This window comes from Tympanuchus pallidicinctus, unplaced genomic scaffold, assembly GCF_026119805.1.
Source record: "Tympanuchus pallidicinctus isolate F22 unplaced genomic scaffold, pur_lepc_1.0 scaffold1, whole genome shotgun sequence".
NCBI lineage: Eukaryota > Metazoa > Chordata > Aves > Galliformes > Phasianidae > Tympanuchus > Tympanuchus pallidicinctus.
The window spans coordinates 76,196,792-76,210,911 of record NW_026294618.1 but is presented as its reverse complement, the minus strand read 5'-3'; the positions used below and the strand labels follow the sequence as shown (position 1 = coordinate 76,210,911).

Genomic DNA, 14,120 nt, shown 5'->3' with positions numbered 1-14,120 from the left:
TGAGCACTAAGAAGCCCCTAGTGCTAGAAGAACAAGAAATACCTAGAATGAAGTCTTCACATATTATGACCTTGGTTTCAGAAGAGGTAACAAAAGTATTCATAAGTGCCAGCTAGCAGTGAATGTGTTGCCTCTTTATTCAGACCTTTCTATAACTTCAGTCCCAGGTGTATTTTCTACAAAATTTCAGTGCCAGGAAAATATTTCAATACATTTCAAGAGAAAAACCTTAAGATGACTCCTCCTCCCTGTCCAGATTATTATCTTTTATTAACTTTTGGCAGCTTTTCTTGTGCAGCTAACCACATACTTCATCCTCCTTACCAACACAGAAAGCAGGAGCAGCACCTTTCTACAGCTGCATGCATTGCACACCTTGGGAATCATTTCTGCTTGTTTCCCACCAGTCTCACACACCCTGACTGTTAAGAAAAGCTATGCAAGTGAAATAACAAAAGCTGTGTGGCTACCATCTCTCCTGCAGCCTCCTTTCTTTACATTTTTCCTTCTCACCTACAGAAATAGTGTCAACTGCAGTGCAAGTTTAAAGCTGCTTAAAACCATTAGAAAAGAAACATGAAGTGATTCCAGCCACCCTTACTACTGCTTGAGTCACTTTGCTCCTTTGAGGAGCAGTCCCAGGCGTGCCAAGCACATCATTAAATCTCACCTCCACCTTCCAACAGAAGGAAGCTCTGAAAGCAGAGCACCAACCCAGCTGCTTGCAAGGGCAGCACTGTGCCCACGCAGAACCACTTACACATTCCCAGGGGCTAAGGCACGAAAAAAGCCACATTCATCAGAAGTCACTGATTCACTGTAATGAGATAGTCTTCTTCACAGTAGCCTGCACTGCTGTGTTTTGATCTGTAACTGAAGTCTTGACAAGACACTTGTTCATTTTGACTGTCACTGAGCAACACTTGCACAGCCTCGAAGATTTCTTCTGCTCACTCCACTCCCCCAGAGATAAAGCTGGAGTGAGAACAGGACAATTAACTCAAACTGGCCAAAGAAATACCGCATATTGTGTAACATCACGCCCAGAAACAAAAACTTAGAGGCAGAATAGGGCAGGTGTATGTGCGTGGGGGGGCTGGCTTGCATCGCTCAGAACCTTGCTGGGTGTAAGTCTGCTTGTGGGGAGTTACTAAGGGAGTGCCTTTCTGCCATGTGTTCCCCTCCCCCTCACTCCTTTATTCTCTGCCCACAAGTTCTCACTTCTACCCCTCTTGCTCCCTACCCACCCTTTTCCACTGGCTGGCAGCCACCACACCATTCTTTCTGGGGAGGGGGGAATTGCCCAGAGAAATACAGGGCACTGAGCTGAAGTTTGAAAATGCCAAAACATTAACACTGATTTCCCAAAAAATATACAAGCACAAAAACTATCTGAAGTGATATCATAATTACTGAGCTTCCAGAACAGCAAAAACTCCACATAACTGACACAACATTAACTAATCCAGAAATTCCAACCATTTCATGTACTACGCCTTACACAGTTTTTACTGAAAGTTACAAGAAGCTATTTAAATAACAAACAAGTTAGAAGGTACAACATACAACAGTGGTATGAGCAAAACAGATGAGCAGTCAATCTGTGCATTAAAGCAAACCGAGCTCCTTCTCAATGATACAGCTAATGCAATTGTGATTGCTGTATTGGCTGTAAAGTATACACCTTGTGCAACTAACTCAAATATGATAACTCTAAGAATACCTATAAAACAAGTCAATGACAAATGAAGATCTGCAGGTTCCCCCTCCCAGTCAGCAAGCCACCTGTTCCATAGCTGTGTCTTATAACAGCAATTCAGCCTTGGCCACTGCACAGAGCTGCCATCAGCACCACTGAGCTCCTTGCATCTGTTCTGAACTGACCTCAATGCACTCACAGTGCTTTCCTTTCCCCAGAGCTTAATGCTGCCAACTCCCAAACCCTCAGTGTAATGGAGCTCAGACGGTGTGCTCAGCAGGCCACTTCCAGCAGAGGCCTACTACAAGGGTTTCAGTGTTACTGCTTCTTTAGCATGCTGCACTGACAACCCAGTCAAAAGGGTAGAGTGAGGTCTGCTGACATTCCCTAAGGGTTTTAGAACATGCACAACCAGCAGGGCTGCCTCTGGGTGCTGACAGTTGTGCTGCTGCAGTTAAGCCAAACATTCAGGCCAGAGAAGTGAAGGCTCAGCGGATGGAAGTGAAGGCTCACCTGATGGAAGGTGACCTTCTGGTACTAAAAGGAGCTTATAAAGCAGGAGGGAAAATCAACCATTTACGTGGGTAGAAAGGGGTAGAATAAGGGAGAATAGCTTTAAATGAAAACAGGGGAGATTTAGGTTAGATGTCAAAGGGAAAAATCTTTGCTCAGAGGGCAGTGAGGCCCTGGCACTGCTGCCTGGAGAAGCTGTGGGCGCCCCATCCCTGGAGGCACACAGGGCAAGATTAGATGGGCCCTGGGCAGCCTGAGCTGGTGGGGGGCAGCTCTGCCATGGCAGGTGGCTGGGACTGGTGGGCTTCGAGATCCCTCCCAACCCAAACCATTCTGTGATTCTGTTACTCATGTAGCCAAAATAAAAACACAAGCAGAACTGTGATTTGGTTGGGTTGTTTTACCCTTCCAGACAAAAACAAGCACAAAAGACAGGTGCAGCACCCTCATATCTGCATTCATCTTCCTGAAGCCCACCTATCAGTTACACTGTGAGAAGTGTTGTTTTGTTTCTGTTTTTTGTTTTTTTTTTTTTTTTTAAACCACAGAAAGCCTGTCAAATGAAGAAATAAAAGCAGACCAGCAGTTGCCCAAGCACGAGCCTTTTCCTAGTGACTCCGAATGGGCTGCTTATGGCGCCTGTTTGTCGGAACGAGTCTCCAACGCGCCCACCGCTCCTCAGCAGTACTTGGAGGGCTGCACCCACCTCGCCGGCCCAGGCGGCCGCGTTAAACCGGGGGCCAGCTCCACCCGCACCCCACAGCTACGAACCGAAGGCCGTAATTAAGGTTACGGGGCCGCCCTTCCTCAGGGCCGCTCCCGACCCGCAACCCCGCATCGGTCGGGACGCACAGCGGCCGCGGGCACCGGCGCCGCCCCTACCTGTCTCGTCCTCGTCGATGCGCAGCGCCATGGAGATGCACTCGAAGGCCCGTTTGTGGCACGCCCGCACCCGCTCGGCCGCCCCGCCGGGCTCGGGCGCATCGCCGGCCCTGCTGCTCTTGGCGGCCATGAGTGCGCCGCGGGAGAGACGCTCGCAGAGCCAGGCGACCAGCAGCCCGAGCTGGAAGGCGACGAAGCGGAGCAGGGCGAAGGCAGCGAACAGCGGGTACGAGAAGTAGTACAGGTTCCGCTTGTGCGGGGACGCCGCTGCCGCCGCTGCCGCCCCCGCCGGCGGCGCGGGGGGAGCCGGCCCGGACGGCGCGGAGGGGAAGGCCCCGGCGGCGGGAGGCGCGGAGCTGGAGCCGGCTGAGCCCTTCTTCTTCCCTCTGCCTCCCGGAGAATTCATTCACCGCCGTCGCCATAACCCGCCGCCAGCGACTGACAACAACCAGCCATGGCGGCGGCGAGCGACGCCCCTTTCACTCGACCCCGGGGGAGGAGCGCTGACAGCGGTCAGGCGCAGCGCTCTCAGCGCCGCTATTGTTGAGGCGCAGCAGCCGCAGCGACAATAGGAGGCGGGGTCGGCGCCGCGGGGCTTCTGCAGCTCGCGGAGGGCGGTGCGGGGTGGGAGCGGGGCGGGCACAACGCGCTCGGTGCGACGCGGCGCTGCGTGCGGTCCCGCGGGAGACGTAGGCCGGCCGCGATGCACGCTGGGAAATGTAGTCCCGGGGAGGAGTAATGGAGCTGCGCGCGGACATCAAGCACACGTACGTCATTCTGGGAATAAACCTCAACGCCTTCTACTCTCGTTGTGAGGATGAATGCCCCGCTGGTCCAGTCAGCCTTATCAATTATTTAGCAACGGCAATATTTATTGCCTGATGGGTCTTTCCCACTGAGACATATCCCCCAGCTGCTTAGTGCCTTTGTTACCTTAAGTCCTCCAAGTGCTTTGGCACAACGAGTCTGGCATCCAGGGCAGACAGCCATAATCGCCACCTTCTGCTTGAGCATCTGCATCTGGCACATGCAATGCCATCGCACATCCTTTCTTCTGCTCCAATCCCAACCCCATCACACCTTACACACACACAACAGGGAGAGGCAGTGATTCTGCATCACGACTGACCATCTGTCTACTACACAACAGCACTGTACACAGTAATCTGCACTGCCCCCACAGTATAGAAATACATGAAAAATGAATGAAGTTATTTATTCATTGCTTGTTTATGCCACATACAGGTATTTTTAGTAACGAAATTTGCCCTGGTAATGTGTATTTTTTTAAAAATAAATAGATGAGTTATTGTATTTTAATAAAGAGTATTAGTTTTTATTAATGTCTAAACTACAGAATTAATTATATAATAATATACAACAAAATACATATTTGTGGCCTAGAATGCTTATTAGATGGAGCTAGTAACCTATCAGCACCCAAAAAAATGCAATAATGTTCATTAAGTATTTTTTTCTTTGTTAAGAAAAATGATGTGCTTAACAACCTAAAAAAAACCCCACTTCTTATTTTGTTAAACTGAAATTATGAGTTGAACTATACATTAACAAGCTGAATTACCTAAAAATTTGACAGAGGTTTTGGAATACCAACAAGCTTCTAGAAACTTCAAGCAGCGTTAATATTACGTAGTACACAAAAGAAGTCATGTATAATCAGCCATGTGACAGACTACCCATGTACCATCTCTACTGCCCATCTGTTATGTACACCATCATCCTGTTCCTATGCAAAATAATAGGAGAGTCAGTCAGTGAATAAATTATTAACAAACTGAAGGACAGCTTGAATGGCAAGGGGAAGAGTGTGTGGACAGTGAGTCTCCAACAATCCTGACGACTCAGTCTCTACAGCTACTGTTATTAAAAACACTGAGAATGTAAACTCCGTAAGGCATCTGACTTTGTCATGGTATGTAGAACTACACACTGCTAAATAGTGCACCTGCTAAGAGAATTATTTTTTAAGCCAAAGCACAGTTCAAGAAGTAGACGTGTCAGAAATTGTGATAATGCTTCTAGTGAGAACCTAAAAAACTCAGTTCATTATTATGACTAATATTTCAGTCATCTGTGAGTCCGTTTAATTGCCTTCCTATTTAAAGCTGGCTGTAATATTCATTGGACCTATCCATGAACTACTTTAATTGATAATCTGCCATGAAAGCAATAGTTTGTGTGTGTGTGTTTTGTAAATTAAAGCTGTAGACAAACAAAGGAAGCCAAGCCAAATGAGAGCAACAGATGGCTTTCTGCTGTTGGCTGAGACAATCCATCTCAGCAAAAGCCCCGAGGAGCACCAGTGAAGACATGAGACCTGCACTGAGGAGTGGGCAATGGCTACATCAACTCGTCTGCCTGACGGGACTTTTCTGTGAAAAAGCAGAGCTCAGCCTGCACATCAGGGACTCAAAATACAGGAGTTAGAACACGGCACTTCAGCAGAAGGTTCAGGAACTGGGGCAGGCAAGTCACTGCAGTCGTAGGAATTAGAATGGTGCAACTACCTCAAAACCAAATGCCGCTGCATAGAAGGTACCGTCAGGAAACCTTTTCTGGCTGATATAACATTATAGCAAAACTTAATGCTACCCTCAGAGCTGCTCGCCCTAAGGCCGAGCACCTCCCGGCAACCAGGCTGCCCGACCCACCTCCCCTCGCAGCGGGCGCTCAAAGCAACCCGCCGCCCAACGGAGCGCCAACAGCAGGGCTGTGGCGGGATAGGCTCCGCCCAAGTGACGTCACTGCTGTGGGCGCTGCCGCCGTTGTCCCGCTTCCCCTCGCACGGACGGCCGAGGTGGGTGGGGCTTCGCTCTGCGCAGGCGCAGATTGTTGGAGCGCGGCGGCTGCGGAGCGACTGTTTCACTTACGTCCGAACAGTTTACGACACCTGCGCCGGTGGCTGTGGTTGCTACGGGCAGGCTCTGCCGTCCCGTCGCGAAGTAGCGTGCAGAGGAATCTACGCGGGTGAGAGCGGTGCGGTGTAGCAGGAGGGGGTCCCGGGGTACTGGTACTGTAAAGCGGACACGCGAGCGGAAGAGGGAAGGGAAAGAAAACGCTACGCTTGTCTCGTCTCGATCTCAGCCTACTGACCGGTTCGTGTTGTTGCTTTCCAGGATTCCTGAATATCCAGCAAATCCCACATTGGAAACCATGGAGGCAGAACAGATCATGGAGGGGCAGCCGCAGGTACGGCAAGAAACGTTTGGTGTGCGTTGTCAGTACGTGTGTGAAATAAGCGGTTGTGCGTTGCTGACCGTGTGTTCGTTTTACAGGTTCCAGAAAATCCCCATTCTGAATATGGGCTCACTGAAAATGTAGAGGTAAGGCAGACTTTATTACTTTCAAGTGTAGCAGGGGTCACAGTCCTGAGGTTGAATGTTGGGTCTGAACTTAATAGCCAGTGTTCCCAAGAAAGTGAGTTGGGATCTGCACCAGCAGATTGCCTTACACTGTCAGCTGTTAGTGCGTTGTCTTGTGCTGCTTCTGTGGGACAGAATGCTGCTGAAGTAAGTAATGAACGTTTTGATGAGATTCCTTTGAGATGTGTCTTGTGATGGCTGTCTGTGCCAGTAACAGACCATGCTGCTAAAAGGCAGACAGGCTTTCATTACAGAGAGGAGAATAGGAGTTGATGGCATTTCTGTAAAAGTATCAAAGGGAGGGATTTTTTAATATCTTTGTAAATGGGAACATGGGATCACAGTAATCTAAGCTACCTGTAATTACTTGTGCCGACAGAGCAGACAGAGTCCAGTCTGCCTCTGCCGCGGGTAACAGCGTGGGTTGGAATAATAACTCTAAGATGTTTGTTTACTGCTGTTTGTGAGCTTTCATCTCTGTGTAAGCTGAAGCTGTATGTGAAGACTTTGCAGAAACTTCTCAAACATCCTGAGTGACCGAGCTCCCTGAAAACTGTCTGCACTCCTCCATTTCCACTGCAGTCATAGGACATGGGTTGTATAGTTGTAGATCTCTGTAGATGGTGTTTAATGTGTTTTGTATGCTGGCAGCAGTAGTGTGTCTTTTCTTTAACTGGAGTTCATAGTTTCAAGGTGTTTCAGGCACCTGGAACCATTTTGTGTATCTTTTCTTAAATTATCCTATACTTTACTATGGTCTCTAAGTGTTTGGCATTAACAGAGTCCATTTTGTGTTGGAAGTGGAGGCATGCGGGAACCATTCAGTTGGAGCTGGTCATGTTAAAGTTATACCTTCCTAAGACTGTTTTCTCTGTACAGAGACTCCTCTGGTTTAAGCTTGTCCAAGGAAAAATGCACACTTACATTTTCTTAAAAGATGTAAAGAAGTTATTTTCAGTGAGCTTGCAGAGAAACAGGTACTTTATTTGCCCATATACTTCAAAGCAGATCTGACTGCTATTACCAATATTCATTCACTTTTCCTTCAGAGAATAGTGGAAAATGAGAAGTTAAACGCAGAGAAAACATCGAAGCAAAAGGTGGATCTTCAGTCATTACCCACACGTGCCTACTTGGATCAGACTGTTGTACCTATCTTGCTACAGGGACTTGCTGTTCTTGCAAAAGAGAGGTAAGATACTGAAATGTTCCTTCTGTCCTTAGGAAGAAAGTAGGTCTCAAACTTGGGTAGTTTGTCACCTTTGTTGATCTCACACACCAGATATGGCGTTAGCTTGACAGATGTAAGAAACAAGTTCAACAAGTTCATAAAATGCTGTGATTGTAGCAGGATGTGATCCTCACTTAGCTGCATATGGCATGGTTAAGGTTATTTAATTAATTTCTTGGCTCACAATGTGGCTTACTACTGCAAAGTTTTTGTAGGGAAAAGACTACTTTTCATAAATTTTATCACTTAATTTACCTTATAAAAACAAGGGAAGAAGCTGTTCTAATTTTGAACAAAATTTCTATCGTGTGGGATTATAAAGAGTTCTGCTTGCCATTCAAAAGAAAGAAACAAATGCAAATCAGGCCTGGACATAGCTTCTCCTAAGAAGTTTGAAACACTTTTTAATGGATGAGGTTGACCCTGCGGTGTTAACACAGTAATACAACAAACAATAGTTCATCCTTTGAGTAAAGATTGTTCTGTTCTGTTAAGGCGCCTCAAATCTCTTATCAGGCAACACAGAAGCATATTCTTTAACAATAATAAAGTGGTTCATCTTGTCCAAATGAATTTCTATCTCAACTATGAGTCACACTGCATATAAACCATTTCTCAGTTTTGCTGAAATAACATTTCCAAAGCTGGTATGGATGAATGGCCTCACTGTACCTATAGCCAGAACAACCATCAGCGGTGCCTTAATCTCAGAAGGAGCCATGAATTTGAACTGATTGTACAGGCTTCTAGCAAAACAAAAGAGCATGTAGGAAGGTACACCCTGCTCCCGAGGCAGCACGCTGATCTTCAGTTGCCATCGGTGGGAGGTCTGCTGCAGACTGAGTTCATCTGGGGAGGAATCAGCACTTCAAGTCTCTTAGTGTTAATTGAAGGAATCAACAGACACATGTAAACAGGAATCCAGATGACAGAGTCAGTTTAAATCTCCAAAAAGCTTCTGGCAGTCTGTCACTAATGGCTGTTAATGAGAGTTAAGTTGCTGTGAGACAAAAGGAAAAGTTTTCATATGGGAGGAACTGGTTGAATGATGAAAGACGTAGAGTGAAAGTAAATGGTGAACTTCTGTGGTGAACAAAGCTCAACACGATAATCATGGAAAGGATCATTTGTAACAACTTGAAAAAATGAGTGCCAGTTTGTTAATGATACTGGGTTTTACAGAACAGCTTGGGGTTTTTTGTTGTTTTGTTTTGGAGTTGATCAGCCTGTAAATAATAGCACAGGAACTTTATAAATTGAGAATTACCCTCACAAAAATATCTTGTGAGTAAATGAAGAGTTGGAACTTAGTTACAGTTTGTGTGACTTAGAAATTGAAGGGATAAAAACACAATGTCATTATTTAAACCTTTGACATTCTTGTATTTTGAATGTTTTGCATAATTCCAGTTCTCCTGTATTCTGGCACAATGTAAAAAAGTAGAGAATGTGCAGGGTGTGACTGAATAGACAGTACTGCAGCCTGAGAGAAAATATATTAGAAATATGATTAATCATGAATAGCAAGGATGGATTGCATTTTCCATCTCTTCTGATACAATAATGAAATTGAGCTAGGTAGAAAATTCATAATTGGAAAAAAAGGAGGAGATTCTTCATAGGTCACATAATTAAGCCGTGTAACTTTTAAGATGGGGTTGAGGACATTAAAGCACATTAGTGCTTTATTTGGGCTAAGGGCCCAGGAAATAGTAGTTGCCAGAAACTACGCAAACACTTGTAATGCACAAATGCCACAAGAATCACAAGAAGAAAAAGAAGCAGGAACTGATTAAGTGTTATTTGATGCAGTATGAATTATAGAAATCGATAAATGCATCCAACTTACAACAAGGTACTGACTGTGAGCACAAATACTGTATCCCCTCATTCCAGGTATGTAACTGTTTTAGCAATTTAATAGCATGGAACTAATGGCCACCAGGATTCCTTAAGTAAAAACTTACTGACCAGGTGTAAACTGGAAACTTCCTGAGTTGGTCTGGGTAGTTGGTTGTCCCTAAGGCAGTGCCTCCAGGTGTTTGAGAGGAGTTACGTTGCTTTTCAGAGAAGGCGATTAGTTCTTCACCTACCCAGTTTCATATAACAAAAATTAATTGCTTTGATTTACACTTTTTTTTTTACAGACCGCCAAATCCCATTGAATTTCTAGCAGCGTATCTTTTAAAAAACAAGTCACAATTTGAGGACCGAAATTAACTCCATTATAATGAGGACAATTTGGCTGCTAGACCGAAATGCTTATTTGTCACAACTTGTTTTCTGCTGTAAAAATCCTTTGGAAGTAGTAGTATTGTCTCTCTTAATCACACAATGTGCTTTACCTTTTGAGTTATTTAATAAAGAACACTTGACATTTTATTTGTTCATTTGTTTTAAACTAGCTAGTCAGAGTCTTTAAAAATAAAATACTGACACTGCACTACTGGATGAAAGGCTGAATACTTCACTGGGGATACGTCATCTGTATGCAAGAAACAAAGGAATACAATTTATATGGTGGTCATAATGTCTGTAACTTAATTTATTTTGCACCTTCCTGTGCAAGGTATCTAAACACAATGTAAATTAAGAGTAGTTAGAATTCATTTTGTGGATGGATTAAGTAGAGAACTTAATTCAGAACACTGGGAAGTTTTCAGTTTAAAACACGATTAGTTTCACCTGCAGACAATGTCCAACACTTCAGGTGCTTTTATTAATGGTGTGCTGTTAAGCATTTGTTGTTGATCTCTTGTGGCTGGTGTGCTGGATTTAGCTGACGGAAAGTTTAAAGGGACTTTAACAGTTCAGTAATTCAATTCTCTGTTCTGCTAATCCTAGTTGGTGCATTCTTTCTCTGTCAAGCATCATTCTGATCTAACTCAGTGAAAGACTAAACCTTGTTTTTTTTCCCCCCTTAGTTTTGCTAACATCTCTTTTCATTTTCTATTCTTAACATCTTTTTGTGCCTTTCTTGTTTATCCTGTATTCCCCTCAGAAGAGGTGAAGGCTACAGGGCTCAGTGTACAATATTAGAAAGGTGTGGCAGAAGAATGTTGGGGGAAAAAACAAGACAGAATTAACAGAGTAAAAAAGCATTTAAAAATACCATCAAAGACATGAAAATCTGAATATTGTAGTTGGAGAACAGGCTCACTGGGTTACTGACAATGTGTGCATGGGCTAGACTGCTGGGCTACACTGGACTCCTTCAGGTAGCTGCACAAAAGCTTGAAAACAGCTCTTGGCTCATCAGGCATCAGTACAAGCTTTCAGGCAAGCCACTCCTCCAGCAGCATGCCAGCTACTCAATTGGCACCACCATGTTTGGTACGTGGTATAACCTGCTGTTGCTTTCCCAATGAGACCAGATAAAGAGAATGAAAAAGCCATGCTCACAAGATAATAATATATTTACTGTAGCTGCTCCATGGAGAAGCTTCGTCCAAGAAAATAAGGTGAAATATTACCAGCAGCAGTGAATGTAGGAGCTCTTAAGGTATTTTATCAACTCATAGAAGGGTGTGACACGTCAGTAAGAAAGTGCAACCATATTCCTTTACTTGTGAACTGGTCTTCAGCAACTAGGACTACCCACATGGGAAACATCCTGTAACAGGAAGAAGATAGTGAGTTATTATTATCAGATCATGTCTGATTATTCTAGTTTTCAAAGTGAAGAAAGTAATGATACATTTTTTAAAGCATTTACCTGTTTAAACTCTTCCTGGCAACAAAGAAACAAATATATATATATGAAGAGGTATGACACATGCATCCCATTTTAAGTCAGAAAGAAAGGAATATGATTTTTTTTTTTAAAAAAAAAAAACAAAACAGTTCTGAAGGCTTCAAGGTAAAATGTATTTAGTTTTGAAATATAAACTATATACCAATGATATTATTTTTATAAAAATAGGAACTAAATAATAAAATGGAGAATAGATGTAAGGCATTGCAAATGATTAAGATAAAAGCTTAAAGAAATGAAGGAAAACACTAACTTTAGTAACATTGCTAAATAGATGAAAGCCATATCTCTTGAACAACTGCTTTTTTCATTTTCTTTGCAGTCCCCTGGGTAACTGAATTAGCATACCCTCAAAAGGGTAATAAAATTCAGCAGAAAATAAAGCAATTTTTGATTAGCAGTACAGCACAATTTCCAAGATGACCATTTCAGATCTAATATACAAAAGTTACCATTCAGTAACCAGAAAAAAAAAATACATTATCCTCTTAAATGATCTGAGATGCTATCACTTTATAGAGGAAGTGGTAACATTTCTCTTAAGAAATATGAAGCTTAGGTGGGGCTGCTTTTATTGCTTTTAACACTAGAAGGAAGGACTGCTAGCAACAACAGGTTCCTCATGTGGTGAATGACAGCTGGCAATGACAGTTTGTAAAGAGGAAAGAATCAGAATATCAATGGCAGGGAACAAGTTCCTGAGAAGGGTGTAGACTGGAAATGGGCAATGTGGAAAGCAAGATAGGGAAGAACTCAAAATAAAGCATGTGTAAGAGAACAAGAGAAAAAGACAGGGAAACAAAAGAGCTAGAAAACTGGGCCAGCTGAAGACCTGAGTCATCCAAGCAAAGCATAGCATGTACTTTAGGAAAACCCTGCTGCTGAGTTCACACCAAACTGCAAGTCATTTTTGCCACAGTCTGCCTTCATGCTTCCAGGTAGGGACAAAACTGCCAGCAGAAATATACATACAGTGAGAGTCTGTGCTTAAGAGAATGCTGACTTGAGGAATCTGTCTATGCATTGACTCAGCCCTGCCCTGCACATCAGAGAAGGCATGACTGAAATTGAGCTGAACAGGTGTTCCTGTCACCTCTCCCTGTACAAGTGATGTTCAGAATAATTGCAAACAAAGCAGGAGAAGCTCTCGACCTATGCTCCAACAGCACTCATTGAGTCCAGTTCCTCAGCCTGTGGCTAAAGCATTTCCATTCCTCTGTGTGCTGAGCACCAGGAACCCCAGCACCACCTTCTCCTGTTTATCTGAAGAGCTGCCTGCTTTTATTTCTGCCTCCCTACCAGCCCTTAAAAGAAACAAAGAAACTATTCATGATCAGGAGGCAGTGATTAAAAGTTCATGAAGAAGAACCCACAAATCACTGACTACTGCTTTATGTTACCTGGGATGAGGAACGATGAAAGAAACTAAGCCGTGTCACCCTTGCCAGTGGAAATTTCTCCCATAGTAGTGCAGATGACAGGCTTTGTGAGGAAAAGGTAGAAATTGAGGAGGATGTCCTCCACTTTTACTGGGTTTTGGATCTGTAGTGTTACTTGGTAACAAAGGACAGAGATTCCCCAGCAAATAGGCTCTTGCAAGTGGTGGCATATGCCACAATCTAGGTATCTGAAAAAGCCTTTGTCTTCTATGACCTGTTAACACTGAGATACAGTCATTCTTTGCATCTACGCTGATAACATATTCGTGCCACACGGGACTTAATCTATACCTAACGTCTAATCAAAGAAATAACTGTCAATGCAAAAAGCAAAGGTTTAAAAAAGGAAGCACAAGGAAAAAAGGGATTCATCCCAAGGGGAATTCAACAACAAAGCTGAGAAATACTGAAGAAATGTATAAAGGCAAGCTGAAGAGGAAAAAGGAAAGAAATCAAAAATGATACATAAAGAAAGGCAATAAAACAAACAAAAAAAGCCCTTACAAAACATAGCTTGCTTATAAAACAAACTCAGAATGGTGTGAGAAGTTAATCTTCTTACGAAAATTCTAGAATTCTAATATGACTTTAAGAATAGGGCAGAGAAAGAGCTGGAGGTGTGATAATGATCTACGACCTATTGTATTGGAAAAGCAAATAAGTCGCTTGCTGTGGTCATATGAATGGTGTCACTTAGGAGTGCGTGTGGGTGTGCTTGCATGTCTAGAACTAATCAAGGCACTGAGTTACATGGCATTGATACCTCTTATAAATGGTAATCTTATAGCAATGTTTTTATCCATTAAATAGTCTAGACTCACTTGGAAGTTCTTATATTTTACTTGCTTTGTGCTTAGGGATGAAAGCTCTTCCTCTAAATCATAGAGACAAATACCAGATAATTTAAAAAAAAAAAAAGTACTATTAACCTATAATTCCTCTGCTGGATTGTGGGACAACAGTGCATTAAATGCTTTAGCTATACACCAGCATAACCTTTTTTGTAGCATATAATCACAATTCTGATTTTTGCCCCCTTATTTTGTCTTCTGATGCATTTGGTTTACGTTATTGATAGTCAGTTCAGGAAATATTCACAGCATTTAAGTTTGTGTAAAAGATTTGCCATATGATTCCCAGTTAAAAAAAAAAATTAACTGCCAAGATATTTTTGTGTTACAGTAGTTTGGTGGGATAATATTCCTAGTCCAGCCAGCAG

The 14,120-nt window shown here is 43.4% G+C and overlaps 2 protein-coding genes across 6 annotated transcripts in view; one reads left to right on the top strand and one right to left on the bottom strand.

The window, feature by feature from the left end:
* The window catches only part of SPAST (spastin), a 31,577-nt gene extending 27,880 nt beyond the window's left edge, over positions 1–3,697 (bottom strand). For 2 of the 5 annotated variants that reach the window (XM_052673242.1, XM_052673251.1), the window contains exon 1: positions 3,095–3,697. In XM_052673242.1, the coding sequence (XP_052529202.1) occupies positions 3,095–3,500 (406 nt within the window). In that variant the 5' untranslated portion in view covers positions 3,501–3,697. The remainder of the gene's footprint in view (positions 1–3,094) is intronic. The other 3 variants (XM_052673217.1, XM_052673224.1, XM_052673234.1) reach the window with 2 other exon arrangements.
* Positions 3,698–5,926: 2,229 nt separating this feature from the next.
* Positions 5,927–10,090, top strand: DPY30 (dpy-30 histone methyltransferase complex regulatory subunit). Its single transcript, XM_052673457.1, has 5 exons — positions 5,927–6,082; positions 6,232–6,304; positions 6,391–6,438; positions 7,527–7,669; positions 9,856–10,090. Exons 2-5 carry the CDS (start codon positions 6,269–6,271, stop codon positions 9,926–9,928), a joined length of 300 nt encoding a protein of 99 aa, XP_052529417.1. The 5' UTR covers positions 5,927–6,082; positions 6,232–6,268; the 3' UTR covers positions 9,929–10,090.
* The last annotated feature ends 4,030 nt before the right edge of the window (positions 10,091–14,120 follow it).

Excerpts from the sequence above, each read along its gene's own strand:
- DPY30 (XM_052673457.1), top strand. The coding sequence starts at position 6,269 with ATGGAGGCAGAACAGATCATGGAGGGGCAGCCGCAG. Across the intron at positions 6,305-6,390 it reads TCATGGAGGGGCAGCCGCAG|GTTCCAGAAAATCCCCATTC; the intron begins GTACGGCAAGAA and ends TTCGTTTTACAG. Across the intron at positions 6,439-7,526 it reads GGCTCACTGAAAATGTAGAG|AGAATAGTGGAAAATGAGAA; the intron begins GTAAGGCAGACT and ends CTTTTCCTTCAG.